Source organism: Rhinatrema bivittatum, chromosome 2 (assembly GCF_901001135.1).
Source record: "Rhinatrema bivittatum chromosome 2, aRhiBiv1.1, whole genome shotgun sequence".
In the NCBI taxonomy this organism is placed as follows: domain Eukaryota; kingdom Metazoa; phylum Chordata; class Amphibia; order Gymnophiona; family Rhinatrematidae; genus Rhinatrema; species Rhinatrema bivittatum.
Window position 1 is genome coordinate 394,687,964 of NC_042616.1, and position 19,137 is coordinate 394,707,100.

The 19,137-nt window shown below is 43.5% G+C and overlaps 1 protein-coding gene across 1 annotated transcript in view; it reads right to left on the reverse strand.

Annotated features, from left to right (window-relative positions):
* Positions 1 to 2,902: 2,902 nt before the first annotated feature.
* Positions 2,903 to 19,137, reverse strand: part of CTNND2 (catenin delta 2) — a 2,320,710-nt gene continuing 2,304,475 nt past the window's right edge. Inside the window, 3 exon segments of the mRNA XM_029590042.1 lie at positions 2,903 to 3,784; positions 12,026 to 12,100; positions 15,754 to 15,827. Coding sequence (XP_029445902.1) covers positions 3,524 to 3,784; positions 12,026 to 12,100; positions 15,754 to 15,827 — 410 coding nt within the window. The 3' untranslated portion in view covers positions 2,903 to 3,523.

Sequence of the window (19,137 nt, forward strand, 5' to 3'; positions counted from 1 at the left end):
CTGAAAAATTTTCTTCACAAGTGTCAGTTTGTTCGTTGTGGTGTGTAATCTTGTGTCTCAGGGGGAGGGAGGAGGCAGGGTGTTGTTTTGATCTTTAAAGTCTGACCCATCTGACTCTCTTCACATTTTTGCATTGCATAATATATACTACGTTAATCAAAGAGCCTGACTATAATCCTTTTATCCTGAATGCATTTTCTACGTGGGTCACTGTAGGATCCGGTGCTATGTGCTGGCACCAGCTGCAGCTCTGTATCTTGCAGGGTTTAGTGCTGTCTTCTTCTCTTTCAATTTCTCCCCTAAATTCATCAAAATGCTGTAATGTCGCAGGCCTAATGCCCGCGGTAAGGAAACGGCGCATTTTTAGGGCAATTTTAGATTTACTGTGCCAAGTGGTATCATAGCGCTTCACATAGGTAGTATCACATGCGACCGGATTTTAAACCCCCCCTGCGTGCGCCGAGCCTATTTTGCATAGGCTCGGCAGCTCGCTTAAGCCCGGGACGCGCGTAAGTCCTGGGGCTTCGCTAGGGGGGGGCGTGTCGGGGCCAACGTGTCATTCGGGGCGTTCCGGGGGGCGTGCCGGGGGCGTGGTGCAAGCCCGGGGGCGTTTTGGGGGCATGGCCGAGGCCTCCGAAACGGGTCCTGGGCCGGGGAATTGCGCACCAGCAGCCTGCTGGCAGGCGTAACTTTTAAAACACAGGTGGGGTTTCGATAGGGCCGGATTTTATAAGATACGCAGCTACGCGCGTATCTTATAAAATCCCGCGTACTTTTGTTCGCGCCTGGTGTGCGAACAAAAGTACGCGCGGGCGTAGATTTATAAAATCTACCCCATGGTGCGGTAAACTTTTTGTGCCCTGCGATACTTCCTATTTTGCATCTCATGCTAAGAGAGAGAGACTCTTAACAGGGTACCATCAAGCTATGGCAAGATAACATAGTACAAAATGTCATCTTTGTGAGACATTGCTCACGCCAAATGACATCACATTTTCACAGAGGTGTACTGTGCTGTTCGTACTTTTCACTCTGCCATGAAAACTTGTCCCCTAAACCACCACTAATATCTCACCTCCAGCTGTTAGCTGCCCCTCCTATAGAGATGTAAGTACTTGACTACTATGAAGGCCTTATAGATAGTCAGTGTCTTTCTCTCTCTTTCTCAAATGGAATTCAAAAAATGTATCATGGCATTACAGCCATATCAGGCGTATCGCACAGCTTAACACCAGGAAAAAAAAGGTGTAGTTAACAACCATATGTTATTGCTCCTCATTTTCATAATTCCTCCCTAATCCCGCTCCTTCCCAAAATTTGCATTCACGCCATACACTAGAGCTCTTATCACGTGCGTTAACATCATAACGCATTTTGATGAATGACCCTGTCTGTCTGAAGCTTTTCATTTTCTTTCAGTTTAGACAACTGCCAGGAATCAGCCTAGCTAGGATGTTGTTTGTATTATTTAGTTCTTTTGCACTGAAGTGATAAAGACAGTACGACTATTGAAAACTAGTCACAATAATATTAAGTTTGTCAAATAAAAAGATAGGGTTGTGCAATTTGTTTGTTTACCTTTATTTTTACATATCTAAGTGAACTAACACACCAACCACACTGTAATTCATTTTGAGAATTAAAATCTCTGCTGAGCATTATAACAAAATTTACTATCTTCAAGGAGATATAATATGTGTTTCACTGAATTTTATAGACAGTAGTTTGGCACTGCAATGGCAGAGAAGATACCTCAAAAAGATGCAACATTACCTAGTTTGCAATAAGTTTGCACAATGGCTGTATGTTTAACACTGATCTGGCAATGTGCTACCAATAGGTTATATAAAACATAATTATGAATACTGCGCATGAGTGTTATAATTTGGAAATGTACTCCTGCCTGAAAAATTACAAAATTTTACTATTCATACCAGAGCTATGTTCTGTACAACAGTACATTGTAACTACAGAATTTCAACCTTTTCTCTGAAAGCATCACAAAATTCTCCCTCCCCCAAAGCAATACGTTTCCAACTGACCACCAAAGAGGCATATCAATATGTGATGTGCTGCTAAATCAATGACTCCTGCTACCAACAATGCATTACCTATACATTTACTGTGAAGGTGAATGGAAATACTTTGGTAAGGCAGTGCCGTGCTGGCCATGAAAAAGCTGCAGCTTTCCATGGACCATCTGTGGTTATTTACAGCATCTCCATTCCTGCATGCATAACCAATGGTAGATTATCCATAGCTGTCAACGGCTTGCCTACAGATTCTCCCACCAGCTTGCAGTGCACATGACCTTGCACAGCTTCCGGCCCGCTGATTCACTCACGAAATCACAATTAATGAAGGTGATGTCAGTGAAGTCGATGAAGGTGAATGATGTGGAGAAAAGGGAGCCTCAGTCAACAAGAACAAAATAACTCCTCTACCACACACACACAAGCAAGCATGTTTCTTTCCTTTATGATAAATTCTTGGAAATAGACATGTTTAGCAAATATGGATGACAGATCAATTGTAATTTATTTTTTTTAACACTGTATCATCATAAAGAAAACTGGTATAAATGAAAAAATCTATTTCAAATATCTACATCTAAAATTTTAGGCAGTGAAAAAGCACTTTGTTGACAAGGAGTGTGGAATGATGTATGTTAATTGTCAGAAACTGCTGAATGCCTTGTTTAGTTGCCACAAACAAATTCACATATCAGAACGAACAATACTGCTAAATATTCCTTTGTTTCTTTTTTTTTTTTTTTCTGTTTTTGTATCTTTCTTTTTTTTTTTTTGTTAAAACTTACTGGGGAAAAGAAAACAAATCAAACCCTGGCACCCACCCCCCCCTGGAAATTCATACATCTTTGAAAATTTTGAAACCGAAGCAATATTTAGAACCATTGAAGAAGAAACACTGTGGCATTGGTGTAATATACACAATGCACTCTTTTTTTTTTTTTTTATCTGTAATGTACATCAAATACTTTACAACAAAGCATTAACAAAAGGCAAGAAACACCTTGCTGTACAGAGTAAACCCCGAATGCAACTTGAAGCCTAGATGATTCACAATGAACGAGGAGAGTAAACAAAATGTGAGAAGCTGTTCCCCCTAATTGTGTAAACTTTTCAGTTTCTTGTGCTTAACAATAAACCACCTTAGTCCGCTTCAACTGCCATTTGCTCCCTTCTCCTTCCTTCATCCACATTCACTATACAGCAGTCTCCTTTAGACTCTACAGGATAACGATAAAAATTATCCTGCACTACGCATATACATATATATATATATATTTATTTATTTTTTAAATTCTTCCTAAGGATCCATTTTCCAAGTTTAACTTTCAATCTTTTAGCCTTCTACAACATCTTAATCACATTTTTCATAATTAGTTATGAGGGCCTTCCTATGGAACAGGCTTTAATAAACTAAATTTGCAGGAAAAAAAAATGTCTTGTGGTATGCATGCACATGCACGGTTCCTGGATCCTTGCTTCATGACCAAGTTTCAAACCCAGGAGTCTGGAGAGGCTGGATAGTGGCTTGTTTCATAGTTAAGTTCACTGTAGGGTCGAGCAGCAGAATAGAAGTCGACATAGTTTCCAGTGGATTTTAGTCCCAGGTGCATGTTGTACTCGCTGGCTGGCGGGCGATGGTGCACCTGATCCTCAAAGAAGGACTCGTCAAAATTTCTGGTTGAGTTCTGAAATGGTTGGTATGCGTCGTAGTCTTTCCTACTGGGCTCTTGTGGGACTGGTTGTGTGGAAACCTGAGAGAAATAAATGAATACCCATGACTCTCTGGAAGTTGGAATACGGAAGGCAGCACTGAAAAGAACTATCAAACTTGGTTCCCAATGGCAGAAAGACAAATCTTCTACAGCAATTAATTTGTCCAGAACAGTCTGTGTTTAGCCTTGCCTTGTTATAAACCTTGTTCTTTGTGTCTTCTCCTTCACAAGCAAATCTGTCCTGAATTCCTGCTGCAAAAGCTTCCTGGCCACTACTTGCTCACTCAGGGGTTGATTGTAAATGGAGTGCGTGCCCATCTGTGGGTGGTTCCTGGCGTGTGCATGTGGACACGCTAATTTTATAACATGCACGCGTTGCCGTGCATACGCAGGGGGCGGATTTTAAAAAGCAACACGAGGTGACGTGAGTAGGGTTTCCCCAGTTCCCTCCCAGTCAACTCCGATTAAGTAACAGACAGGGAGGGAACTTCCCTATACCCTATCTAACCTTCTTACCTTTTCCCCTCTCCTCCCCACTACCTAACCATTAGATTTTTTTTTTATTTTTTACTTTACTGCTCCTTCGGAGCAGCCGGCCGGCACGTGCTTCCCGGAGACAGCAACTAATGGCGCTGTCCTGGCCTGCCCCCCGCCCCTCCCTGCCCAGAATCTGCCCCAGCCCTCCCCTTTCTTGAGGTCCGGCACTTCAGCACGTATCAGGAGTTACACGCGTGGCAGGGACCCTTTGTAAAATGCACGCGCCTAACTCCCAAAATTTACGTGTGCAGGCTTCTGAAAATTAGGGCTTCAGTTTTGTCACTTCCATGAAAATCTGCTGCTCTGTCTCAAGAGATCGGCTTGCCATACTGCACATTAAAATGCATCTGAGTAAGATACTGGCCCGTCTTCATGCACTGCATACTGAAGATGTCTCCTCAATCACAAATTAACTCTAATAATAATAATTCATCTTATGTTTTCAGAGATCTTATGAGGGATGAAAAGGACTATATTACAGAAGCTGGCAGAAAAGAAGACGTTTCAAGAATGTTATAAAAGATAACAAGTGCATGGATTCACCCTTAGGAAGCTTCTAATATTAAGGTCAAGTTTAAACAAATGATATAGTCTATTATGGGAGAGCAAGAAATGGTGCAGAGCTAGGACTGCACATCGCTCTATGCATAGCTCTGTGGTTTGCTTGAAAAGAGAGGTATCATCATGTCAGCATGAGCCAGCGAGGCAGTAAGAACAGCTGGCTCCATATGTGTACTTATGAAACCAACTACTTTTAGGGCCAGGGTAAAGGAGAAAGGGCCTTCTTAGGACAGAGGCCTTGCATCCCAGATTTTGCTTGCTATTCAGTCATTGCCAGAAAGCAGAGGGCACCTACATACCAGGTTTAAGACAAAATAGATAACACAGATATGACAATAAGCAGGCCATTGTTTTACTTATTTTGAAGCCTGACTAGATCCTCCTTTGATGTGTACTAGACTTTTGTGCTTATTTTATTTCAGTTGTATGCCATTAAAGAATCATGAATGTTAACAAGCTAGCATTTACATGGCTGAAATACCTCTGTGTGCATGCTTTACTTTGCAGTGACCCTTTTATGAACACCACCATAAACAAGATGAAATATTCCCATAAGGTATTGAGGTTGATGCAAATTGTGCTGCAGTATACTGTACCACAGCTGTAATTTGCGTAATGTGGCCTCTGTCTTCATTGCAAAACTCTGTTTAGCTTGGCTGATTATTAGGATATGTATGCTTGACAAATGTAGCAATATACATTATGTAAATAAACACTGATTTATTTAAACAATTTAGCATATTCATGTACTGCTCACCCAGCACAAACGTAGCTGATTTTCTAAGACAAGGTACCCACGTACATTCTCTTTCAAGATTGGCTTTTAAACAGCCAAAAGTATGTCTGTACACTTGAACAGTATTGAATGATGGTGTGTAGTACACTCGTTAATAGCATGTCTACAATGTCTGCACATTTCAGAAACTTAACAGTCCTATGCATTAAAATCATCCATTGTACCTGAAGACTAGAGGATGGCTAATGTAACCCCAATATTTAAAAAGGGCTCCAGGGGCAATCCGGGAAACTCAGACCAGTTAGCCTTACTTCAGTGCCAGGAAAAATAGTGGAATGTGTTCTAAAGGTCAAAATCACAGAACATATAGAAAGACATGGTTTAATGGAACAAAGTCAGCATGGCTTTACCCAAGGCAAGTCCTGGCTCACAAATCTGCATGACATTTTTGAAGGAGTTAATAAACATGTAGATAAAGGTGAACTGGTAGATGTAGTGTATTTGGATTTTCAGAAGGCATTTGACAAAGTTCCTCATGAGAGGCTTCTAGGAAAAGTAAAAAGTCATGCGATGTCCTTTCGTGGATTACAAAATGGTTAAAAGACAGGAAGCAGAGAGTAGGATTAAATGGACAATTTTCTCAGTAGAAGGGAGTAGGCAATGGAGTGCCTCAGGGATCTGTACTGGGATCCGTGCTTTTCAATATATTTATAAATGATCAGGAAAGGAATATGACGATGGAGGTAATCAAATTTGCAGATGATACAAAATTATTCAGAGTAGTTAAATCACAAGCTGATTGTGATAAATTGCAGGAGGACCTTGTGAGACTGGAAAATTGGGTATCCAAATGGCAGATGAAATTTAATGTGGATAAGTGCAAGGTGATGCATATAGGGAAAAATAACCCATGCCATAGTTACACGATGTTAAGTTCCATTTTAGGAGCTACCACCCAGGAAATAGATCTAGGCTTCATAGTGGGTAACACATTGAAATCGTCGGTTCAGTGTGCTGCGGCAGTCAAAAAAGCAAACAGAATGTTGGGAATTATTAGAAAGGGAATGGTGAATAAAATGGAAAATGTTATAATGCCTCTGTATCGTTCCATGGTGAGATTACACCTTGAATACTGTGTACAATTCTGGTTGTCGCATCTCAAAAAGATATAGTTGCGATGGAGAAGGTACAGAGAAGGGCAACCAAAATGTTAAAGGGGATGGAACAATTCCCCTATGAGGAAAGACTAAAGAGGTTAGGACTGTTCAGCTTGGAGAAGAGACGGCTGAGGGGGGATATGATAGAAGTCTTTAAGATCATGAGAGGTCTTGAACGAGTAGATGTGACTCGGTTATTTACACTTTCGAATAACAGAAGGACTAGGGGGCATTCCATGAAGTTAGCAAGTAGCACATTTAAGACTAATCGGAGAAAATTCTTTTTCACTCAACGCACAATAAAGCTCTGGAATTTGTTGCCAGAGGATGTGGTTAGTGCAGTTAGTGTAGCTGGGTTCAAAAAAGGTTTGGATAAGTTCTTGGAGGAGAAGTCCATTAACAGCTATTAATCAAGTTTACTTAGGGAATAGCCACTGCTATTAATTGCATCTGTAGCATGGGATCTTCTTGGTGTTTGGGGAATTGCCAGGTTCTTGTGGCCTGGTTTGGCCTCTGTTGGAAACAGGATGCTGGGCTTGATGGACCCTTGGTCTGACCCAGCATGGCAATTTCTTATGTTCTTATGTTCTTAATTCTGGTTGTCGCATCTCAAAAAGATATAGTTGTGATAGAGAAGGTACAGAGAAGGGCAACCAAAATGATAAAGGGGATGGAACAGTTCCCCTATGAGGAAAGATTAAGAGGTTAGGACTGTTCAGCTTGGAGAAGATTCCAAAGAGAACAGGGGAACTCTGTCCCATCCTAGACCTAAGGACCTTGAACAAGTGTTTCAAAAAAGAAAAGTTCAAGATGGTTTCCCTGGGCACCCTGATTCCCCTCCTACAAAAAGGGAACTGGCTATGCTCCCTTTATTTAAAGGATGTCTACATTCATAACGAGATCTTCCTAGGTCACAGGAATTATCTCAGATTTGTGGTGGGAAAACAGACACTTCAAAGTGTTGTCGTTCAGGCTAGCGTTGACCCCATGTGTCTTCACAAAATGTCTGGCCGTGGTGGGGGCGCACCTCTGAAGACTGGGAGTACGTGTTTTCCCGTACTTGGACAATTGACTGGTCAAGAGCTCCTCTCGGATAGAGGCCAATCGGTCCTTGTGCTTGGCCATCCGAATGTTGGAGTCACTAGAGTTTATCATCAACTACTCAAAGTCCCATTTCAGCCCATTACATCAATTGGACTTCATAGGAGCCCTGCTAGACATGGCTCAGGCAAGAGCCTTCCTGCAGTGCTCCAGGGTGATCACCTTGGCGTCCATAGCAGCGGTGATTCAACAGAGCCAGCAGGTTCCAGCTCAGCACATGTTGAGGCTGTTGGGCCACATGGTAGCAAATGTCAGTGTTACTCCCTTGGCATGCTTACACATGCTCAGAGCCCAAAGGACCCTGAGATTGCAGAGGTGCCAGGCCACACAGAACCTCCGGGCTCGCATCCAAGTCGCTCCATCTTTCTGAGACTCTTTGTCTCTCGAATTTGGAATGGGAAATATCTTTCTAAACTCCCCCTACCCAAATTGTCCTAACCACAGATGCATCCACCTTGAGTTGGGGAGTTCATGTAGAGGAGCTTATGGTCCACCCAGGAAACACGCGTCAGATCAATTTCCTGGAGCTCCGGGTGATCAGGCATGCACTATGGGCTTTCAGAGATCGGCTGTCCAAGAAAATTATCCTGATACAAACAGACAACCAAGTTATGATGTGGTATGTCAACAAGCAAGGAGGCACAGGGTCATACCTCCTGTGTTAGGAAGCAGTCCAGATCTGGTCCTGGGCCCTGTCCCATGGAATGGGACTCAGGGCCATATATCTGGCTGGAATGAAGAATGTGATAGCAGGCAGACTGAGTCGTACCTTCAGACCCGAGTGGTCTCTGGACCAGGGGGTAGTGAACCGGATCTTCTACCTCTGGGGGTGCCCGGATGTGGATTTGTTCGCGTCCCCCTGCAACAGGAAGTTGACTCAGTTTTGCTCCCTGTACAGGTAAGATGGCAAACCAGACTTGGACACCTTTACCGGACATCGGGGCAAGAATCTTCTGTACGCGTATCTTCCGATTCTTCTAGTCATGAAGACTCTCTTGAAGCTTCACGAGGACCGAGGGACTATGAATCTCATAGCTGCTCAATGGTCGAGGCAGATTTAGTTTCCACTCCTTTGGGATTGTTCATCCGGAGACTGATCAGTGTGAGGACTTCTCCAGATCTCATCATGCAAGATCAGGGCAGTCTGCGGCATCCCAACCTCCAGGCCCTGTCGCTCACAGCCTGGATGTTGAGAGGTTAATCCTACAGCTGCTTGATCTTTCTGAGGATGTGTCTTGGGTCCTGGTGGCTTTCAGAAAGCTTTCCACTAGAAAATCCTACAGATTGAAGTGCAGGAGGTTTTCTCTGTGGTGAGAGCAGAAGGCCCTAGATCCGTTCTCCTGCCCCACGCAAAAACTGCTTGACTACCTTCTACACCTATCAGAGGCTAGCTTGAAAACCAACTTCATTAGAGTTCATCTCAGTCCAATTGGCGCATACCACCAAGGTGTAGATGGTATGCCTATCTCTGTAAACTATATGCGGGGCTTGCTTCAATTGAAGCGTCTCCTAAGGCCTCAGACTGTATCTTGGGACCTCAATATGGTGTTAGCTCAGCTGATGAAAACTCCTTTTGAGCTGCTGCACTCCTATAACCTGAGGTATCTGACCTGGAAGGTCATATTTTTGGTGGTGGTCACTTCAACGCGCAGGGTCCAGCGAGCTCCAGGCCTTAGTGACTTATGCACCTTACACTAAGTTCCTGCCTTAGGAGGTGATGGGTTTCCATTTTAACCAGTCAATCATCCTGCCAACATTCTTTCCTAGGCCCCTTTTACACCAAGGAAAACAATCCCTGCACAATTTGGATTACACGATACCCTTAGCCTTCTATCTGGAGCGGACAGAAGCTCATAGACACAGTCCACCCAACTTTTCATTTCCTTTGATAGGAATAGATTGGGAGTTGCCATTGCCAGACAGACACTATCCAGTTGGTTAGCAGACTGCATCTCCTTCTGATATGCCCAGGCGGGACTGCAACTTGAGGGTCATGTCAAGGCTCATTCTGTCAGAGCCATGGCAGCATCAGTGGCCCACTTGTAAGCAGTTCCCTTGGAAGAGATCTGCAAGGCTGCAACATGGAGTTCTCTCCACACATTCACATCTCACTACTATCTGGAATGGGATGGCCGACATGACATTAGGTTCAGCCAGTTTATCCTTCACAATCTCTTTGAGATGTAGAACCCAAGTCTCCCTGCCTAGGGCCCATTGTTTGAGTTCAGGCTGCCTCTTCTTCTGTTACCAACAGAACTGTGATTGTTGTGCCCGTTGGCATCTTGTTGGTACTTGTTGGTCCCTTTTGTGTTGGGGAGCAGCCTGTAGCTAGGGATTCACCCATGTGTGAGGACTACCATCCTGCTTGCTCTAGGAGAAAGCAGAGTTGCTTACCTGTTACAGGTGTTCTCCTAGGACAGCAGGATGTTAGTCACCCCGCAGAGTTGGGTTTCTCCTATTTTTTGTTTAATTGTTATAATTCTATGTTATGAGACTGAAGAGGGATGCTGCGTTGAATAAGGCATGCTGGGCTCCATCCGAGGATGTCACCCATGTGTGAGGATGTCACCCTGCTGTCCTTTTTACAAGTAAGCAACTCTGCTTACTGTTTGAGTGCTGGAAGTTGGAGCTGTTCTGGTATGTGAGGTTTACTATTTATGTAATTTCTATTCAGAGAGAGTATTCTTATCTTTTCCTTGTGTCATTCTTAACAATAAAGTAATACGGGGTCTTTTTTATTTTATTTCTGCCGTGGATTGTAATGAGCAGTGTGTCACACATGTGAGCGTTGTCCGTCAGGTGTGTCACGATGGGAAAAATGTTGAGAACCACTGCTCTAACTGAAGATATAAAAAGAGAAGTCTTACACGTGTAAGAGACTGATCATCTGAGGAACAGTCTCTGGAGGAGCCAGGCCGTCTGAGCTGTTTGGAGAAGATTCTGGTGCCACCTCCAGTGATGTCTCTAAACATTGAGAAGAGGGAGGAGCAGCAGAGGTTTCCATTAAGTCTCAAGTGTGAATTTGATATGTGAGAAGTGAAAAAAAAACCCAGGACTTGAAGGGAAGAACTGGTGTTCAGTGGGTAGCCCAAGGTAAGGAAAGGGGTGAAGAGATTAAGCAGAGACAGTATTTAGGAAATAATGTTGTGGTAGTATCCAGAACCACAGAGGACCTAGGAAAGAGTGACTTCAGGAATGGTGGAGGAAAGAATCAACAGGAAGAGAAGGATGAGAGGAAGAAAAGAGATGGTGTGGGTAAAGATTTTTAAGTCTATGAAACAGGTAAAATGGATATTGAGATAGTTCTGTGATTTAACTTGAATGTTCTTACTAATGCTATTTTTTTATTTCTGTAATAAATTTTGGTTTTTTTGGAGCATAAGCAAGATATGGACATTAGACTTGTTTTGGAAGTCCTTAGCACAATTTATTTTTACAGAGGAATCTGCCCTTAGCCCACTCCAGAGAGAGAGTGTTCTCCACCCTGTCAGGGCCTCTCAATCGCTCCCCAGAGCTGGGAAAGAAATCCCATGGGAAGGAAAGGGTGCATGGCTAAATGAAGATTTGGGTACTTATCTGGTTAAATTCTAACTGATAATAAGTTAACTGACTAGAATTTAGCTAGTCAGTTAACTTGTTAGGGGCATTCTGGGGGCTATAACATTTAGGCATTAGGAATCATCCTTGCAAATAGGCAGGAGAAAGGGAGACAACTTTAAGCTTTACTACCGGGGTCCATAGGTGCCGCGAGCCCATCAGGTTTTCAGGATATCCAAAATGAACATGCACAAAATGCAAGTGCATGCAGTGGAGGTGGTGCAACAAACGCATCTCATGAATATTCAGTGTGGATATCCTGAAAATCCAACGGCTCATGGCACTCGAGGATTGTAGTTGCCTGCCTTTGCCTTACTAAGTTGCTTTTTACCTTTGAAAGAAATGCCTTGGTTCAATACTTATTTGATATAGAAGGTCCTGCTGGAATTCAAAAACAAGATCCCTCAAGAGAGGATCTTGAGGGATCACACTTTTCAGTTCATGCTTGTGGTCAGTTCTTAGAACTAGAAGCCAGTGGGACAAGTTAAATGGCAGTAATGAAAACCTATGGTAAATTCAGAGAACTGGACTTCAGCATACTTTACAGCAGTCTCTCATAGAGTATTGTCCCCAGGTTTTGGCACTACTCACAGTCAGATTTGATGCAGGGATGCCAACACCCACCCTGCTTCTATCTTCTGGTAGAGATATAAGAATGCTTGCTACCTGTGAATAGATGGAATGGAAAATGAATTTAAAACAGAATAATAATAAACATATTCAATGCTTTATAAAGGTTTCTCAAAGTTTCCGTGTAGTGCTTATTTGGACAGATGCCCATCTTTCTCTGCTGGGGATGTCACCTGTTCTTCTTCTCTCACTTTTTAACAGTTATGACAACTTTCATGTAGTCTAGAAGGCAAAGGCAGTGGCACTGGCTAGTCTCACTTTAAGAATCATGCTTTTTAAATGTTTTACACATTATTTTAACAGGGTAAGAGATCTCCACTGAATAGGTGTCCTCTGTTTTTATATTTCAAGAGGTGGTATCTGCAAATGCCACATTTTAACAGAGACGCTCCTTCTAGAGGATTTCAACTTAGCACAGTAAACAGCTAATATTCTAAATCTAAAAATGCTGCAGCTAATAAAAATTGTCTCACTGCTAAAGAAAAAGTACAATACACACTGGGTCTGCCAAAGGTCCTACAATGAACGCCAATCTTTCACAGGGGAGGTGAAGAATCCCAAGAGAGACTTAGGTGCCTGCGGCAGGAAGGATGAACAGCCTAGCTGCTGGGTGGAGGTGGGTGGTGCATGACTAGCTGGTTCCACCTACGGACGAAGAACCATTTGCATGACCCCCACCGTAGCAAGACTGGAAAGGGCAGTCTATGTGAGGCTGGTAATCTCAATTATATTGGAATGAGAGAAATCCGGGAGTAAGAGGTGGCAGAGAACATTATGAAAGGGGGAATGGAGACAGAATTCAAGGGTGAGGGGAAAGGGTATTAACAGTACGAAGTGTCCTGGTTTCCCCTGCAACTTCCCTCCCCCACCCCACCCCCACCAGAATCCGTCACTCCTTTCCCTTGCGAAGAAAACTAAACCAAATTTGGTTTGAAAGTTGGTAGTTCTGTATAAAATCAACTTGGTTGCTAGCCTAGGGTTAATGATAATATTGGACTTCTGCATAAAGGCAACCAAAAAGTTACCCTATTCTGCAATATATTAAACATTAGAAAGTTTACTTGCATATATTAAATGAGTTACATAGCTCTTCTTAAATTATATCCAGCCGTAGGTTCTAGCCACACGCTCTGTGTTAGGTACATTACAAAGAGTGTTAACCCGCAGGCTGGATGGCTTTCAAAGCCATTTCCGTGGGTAAAACAGTGCTTTTCCAGGAGCAATGATGCTTTTACAAATTGCCCGCCCAATGTGCAGGTAGATGTTGGAGCACAGGGTCCGAACATGTGTACTTTTACCTGCAGGGAGCAGAGGCATTCCCAGGGGCGGGTTGGAGAGGGATTGGCACTTACATGCACACTTCTGTTTCCAAAAGCTTGCATGCATTTTCCATGGGGGGGAACCATCCAAACTCATTAGCCAGTGCAAATGTGTGCGGGTAATTCTGCTGGATGATTTTCAAAGGGAACATACCCTTGCAGTTCACACCAATGTGTGGTCACTTTGAGCAGCCCGCGTAACTGTAAAATATGCGATTACTTTGATCCCGTGTACTTTGCAGCCAATTTTCAAAAAGAAACTACCCAGGCAATATCTTGTGAAATTAACAAGTATCAAATGTGCATGCGAAAGGTGCCCCTCCCTCCATTTTGCTCCTGCTACCTGTGCTGGCGAGTGAAGGGGGTAAAATGGTAGGCGTATTGTTTTCTTCGCCCAACCGAAACATCTGCCACCCCGGGAATGTCCCTTTTTATCCTGGTTGAGAGTACGCCTGCAGCCTTTGTGTATTTATAGGTCTCTGAGCAGGACGACTTTCAGACAAGTCATTTTAACCGGGTAAGCAGCTTTGAAAATTGCCTCCAAACTGTGAATCTTCTGTCAGTTGCAGGTTGACTGTTTCAATCCTGGTTGTGGATACCCATATACTTGTGGGAGGGGAGGAGAAGGGGATTTTCAGAAGCAGTTTCCACAGGTGAAAGAGTGCTTGACCTGCAGGAATGGGCTTTTTAAAGACTGCCTGATGAACAAGCCAGTACATTTATACAATATGTCCTGTTCGCATGAAGATTTACCTGGATTAAGCAGATGCATTCCTGGGGCTGACAGAGTTGGGGAGAGATTTGCAATTAATTACCCACAAGTGGATTTTGAAAAGCATGCGAGTAAATATCCATCAAACATTTCTGCATACATTGTAGCAGGTGGTAATTGCCTGCAGATAGATTTGATGAGATAATTTTCAAAAAGGTCTTATCTGCATAAATCAGCTTTGAAAATTGATGTTAACTTAAGCCTGTTTTTGCCAACTTACCTATGCTTGAAAGTTACAGATGAAGATATTGATATTCAATAGATTTACCCAACGAAAACCAGGTTTTAGCCAGATAGAGCTTACCCAAGCAAAATGTCCTCCCTTTATTTGTCTAACTTGGTGTGGTAAAATCAGTGAGTTTTGAGTTGGAACTGGTCCCTTCACTGACAGGGAAAGGGACAATCATCATTCAGAACTCACTGACAGGGAAGGAACCAATATCCATTCAGTACTGAGTTCTGAACGGGGCTTGGCCTATTCTCCTTGGAGTGCAGTAAATAAAAGGTGCTGTCAGCTGTCAACATAACTGGCGCTTCCTTTTCAGCCCTGCAAGAGGAAGGTAAGAGGCTCTCCTCCTTCAACTGAGCTTGATGCATACTTTTGAGGAAGGTGGGGATCTGGCCCACCACATTTTTTTCATGTAGGGGATTGGAACGCCACTGGCCCACTACTTGTCGTTATCTTTGGGGGAGGGGGGAATCGGGGTGCCCCTATTTTATTTTTTTCTCTGGCATTATCCAGTTAACTTTAGCACTGACATTTTGCCAACTTGAAGCAATTGGGATTAATAGTATTGTTCTTGCATGGTTTAGCTCTTTCCTTAAGTTAAGAAAACAGCGAGTTTTTTTTGCAAGGTGGTTACTCTTCCTGGGATGAAACTCCCTGTGGTGCTCCACAAGGTTCAGTTTTAGCCACAGCTTTGTTTAACATTTATATAAAGTTTGCATTTACATTTTTAATTCTAGATGTTCTATGTATCCGACTAAGGAATTATATTTCCTGCTTGTTCAGTTTGCAATGTAAACCGGCCTGATTTGCATTTTATGCAAGAAGGTCGGTATATAAAAATTAAAAATAAATAAATAAATAAATATGAGACCCTTGAATTCTTTGCCTAAATCACAGTCTATAACCTTTAGACATTATGCAGATCATCGACAAATGTATTTTCCCATAAAGAAGAATTTGTCAGCTATCCTAACTCATATTACAGATTGTGCTCAACTTATTAATGACTGGATGCTTAGGGACCATCTGTTATTGAATGCTCGGAAAACTGAAGCAATATGTTTAGAAAAACATAACACTAGCTCCTTGCCATTATTAAACATTGAAATCAAGTTTTCAAGTTTGGTGCAAAACCTGGGTGTAGTTTTTGATAGTTGTCTTAATGTTAAGGCTCATTCGCATATCAGTGCTGCCCAGATGAAGTGAAAATGCCCCCAGAACCATCTCTTTGTCTGCCCAGCTAAATTTTGTGCAGGTAACAAGCACAAAAGTTATCCTGACAAAACCCTTTGAATATTGACCTTGCGTTTTCTGATTCAAATGATTTAAAAATGTATTTTAAAATTCAGTCTCAATTTAATATATTTACCTGGTTGTGTTTGATATCGTCAGTAGGTGCCCCATAGGAATTTCTGTACAGTGTGGAGGTTCCCGTGTTTTGTGCTAGAACACAAAAATAAAAGAAATGAGACATGCAAACCATTAATACTGTAACTGAATACTTTAAAACACATGATTCTGGTTAGATACTCTTTACTGCACATTGTTACAAAAGTCTTCTGAAATAAGTTAGCAATGACAAATACTTTATGACTTCTGGTGAAAGAATACAATTCTGCTCTTATGTTTCCTATTAAAATGGTTGAATTTCATACAGCGATAACTTTAAACCCTGCCAACTATGAACAACAGGAGAATTGTGTAGTAGATTTCCTTACATGTTTGACTCTTTAAATGGTTGCCTTTCTGACGACTCTACCTACTTATTACTATGTACATATAGTATAAAATAAAATCAGACAAATAAAATGTCTGTGTTAGGGCTGGGGGAAGTGGCTAAAGAAGAAACTGGGAAGCTTGAGAAGTAGTGGTATCAATTACCTGGTATGAGGTGAGTTAATTATAGAGGCTGCACTTGGAGAGGGTGATTTTGAAAGGAACTTCTGTGGGGAAAGAGGTGCTCTCCCCTCAGAAATGGCCCTTTAGAAAACTGTGTGACTCCTAGGCCTGTATTTTTATGTGCATAGGAGAAAAGCGTCGGTGGGATTCGGACTTCTGCACATACTTTGATTTTGAAAAGTGTGTGTAAATTCTGTTGGCAAAACTGAATGAACCACATAGCAGGGGTAAATCTGTGTGCATAGTTTTGCCGGGATAGTTTTTGAAGCAGATTTACTGTATGCCTGTAAGTCCTCTTTGAAAACTGATGTAACTTCTGCGCAAATTGGTGATGCCAAATACACACACACACAAGTAAGTACTTTCAAAATGCATACTTTATAAAATACCTGTCTCTACATTTCATTCTGAGTGTTTATTTGTGCAGTGTCATGATTATTTTGCAAATAAAATATACACACGTATGTTTATAACATAGGTAGAAAAAGTATGTGTTTTCTTGCATTGGAAATATTTGCGTGTATTGAAACATACACACATATTTCTGGAGCAGAAATATGAGGTATTTTATAAACTCTGTAGCTCCTACCATGCAATTTGTAAAATACCAGCATTAATTGATGCGGGAGTACTAGGGAGCGGTCCCAAATCTGGAGAGGTTAGTGTGCCCTTGGACCTAGCGCAACTGCAGAGAGCTCCGTAGAAGCACCGAGGCAGGTGAGACATGCCCAAGCACAGGTGGACAGGCTGAAGACCAGGGACTCTGACCTCTGCCGAACCTGATGCATCAGAAGAGACCCAACAATGCAATGCTGGTCTCTGGGGTAGCCCTCTGGCCACTCGATAGCCCTTTCGGACCTGCCGTACGGGAACGGCAAATGCATCAGGACGGATAGAGGTCGAGGACAGGCGATGGTAGTGGAACAAGACGAAGACTCTAAGACAAGGTCAGACGAAGACACATGAGGACATGGTCAGACGACAAGGCTTGAAGACATGATCAGACAATACTTGAAGACATGATCGGGCAGAGGTACTTGGAGACATGGTCGGGCGAAACATGAGGCAAGAAGGCACGGCTAAGACAAGGTTAAGGAATGGCTACGTCAAGGCTGAGGAAAGACGAGGACTCTCGATGAGTGGACAGACGACAGCAAGGTAAACCTCAGGATGGAGTGGAATCTGGATAGCACGCTAACTCACACAGCTGGAGAGGAGGCTTCAGTGGCCAGGCAGGCCCTCAGGTTTTCCACTGACAGCACAATCCGCCGGAGGCTAGGCGAAGCTGGAGCCCAAGACATCGGAGAATAAGGCTTCGAAGAGAGGAGCCAGAAAAGGTGAGCACCAGAAGGCGGGACATCTGAAGACAAGTTGACGAGGTCATCTGAAGACAGGATATCAGAAACATCGAAGACAAAGACATCTGAAGGCAGATTCATCTGGGGTATCCAAGACAAAGACATCAGGACCTCAAACCTCCAAGGCACTCAAACAAGAGCAGCGAGGAGGCACTAGAAGACAGGACATCCAAACGCCCAGCCTTCCGGACTTCGGACCTGCTGGGCACTAAATCAAGAGCATCATGAAGGCACCGAAGGATGGAACAACTGGACGTCTAATGACTAGGACTACTTCAGAGGAAGACATCTGCGAACAGGAGCATCTAAAACAGAGACATCAGGGGAGACAGGACATCTGGAAGCAAGATCATCTGTAGATGGAGACATCTGAGGACTAAGACATCTGAGGACGGGGACATCTGAGGACGAAGACATCTGAGGATGGAGACACGGGATCTGACGAGAGACCAGGACATCTAACAAAGATGAAGATGAAGGACCAGGAACCACAAATGAAGACAAGGGAATTCCCACGAAGAACAGAATGCCTTGAAGAAGCAAGACAGACTTCAGAGCCCCCTGGACTGAAGAGCTGGAACAACGAGTCTAGGAGCAGGCAGCTCCTTGCGAAGGAAACGAAGAACTGAAGGCTGAGCCCTTTTGTAGGCTGAAGAGGAAACACCTTGATTGCATCACTAGGACGAGCCAGGAAGACTGCCCACAGCTGGCCTTTTAAACAGGCTGAAGGAGCGCAAGCCTCGTGCCTAAATAGGCAGGAGAAGGATCTCTGGAGAGAGGCGTTCCCTGCTGCAGATTAGAGCAGGTAGTGGCACTAGGCCGTGAAGCAGGGCCCAGCATCGGAGGCGGCTTCCTGCCGCAGGAAGAAAGGCTGGGGGCGGCTCCAGCCTTTCTTCCTGCCGCAGGAAGAAAGGCTGGGGGCGGCTCCAGCCGCATGGAGACAGCAATGGTGTCGGCTGCGGCCTCCGGACCGCATGGGAGCACCATCCAAGGGCAGCCCCCAGGCCGCATGAGGAAGATGGTTGGCGTTGGTGGCCTCCTGGCCACATGGAAGCTGGAGAACGGCGACGGCTCTAAGCAACATGGGACATGCCAGTGCAGGGGAGACATCGGCGGCCACCAGGCTGCGAGAGCAGAACGATGGAGGCGGCGTCAGCTGCTTCCAGGCCGCACAGGTGGGTGATGGCGGCTTCGATCACCGCAGAGCTCAGGAGAGCATGCAACTGGCAGCAAGAAAAGGTGAGAGGCTGCTCACCTTTTCTTGCTGCCTGACCGCAAGAATCATAAACCGTGAGCAGAATCATAACATTAGTCTTGGCACATCTATTTATGTGCATTAAATGCTGTATTACAGATAGGTTTGAAAATTGGCCAAGTGGAGATTAATGCTGGTATTTATAAATTGTGCGGCAGGAGCTGCAATTTATAAAATACCGTTGTATTTCTGCTTTCGATAGTATGTGCGAATGTTTCAGTACATATGATATTTCTAATGC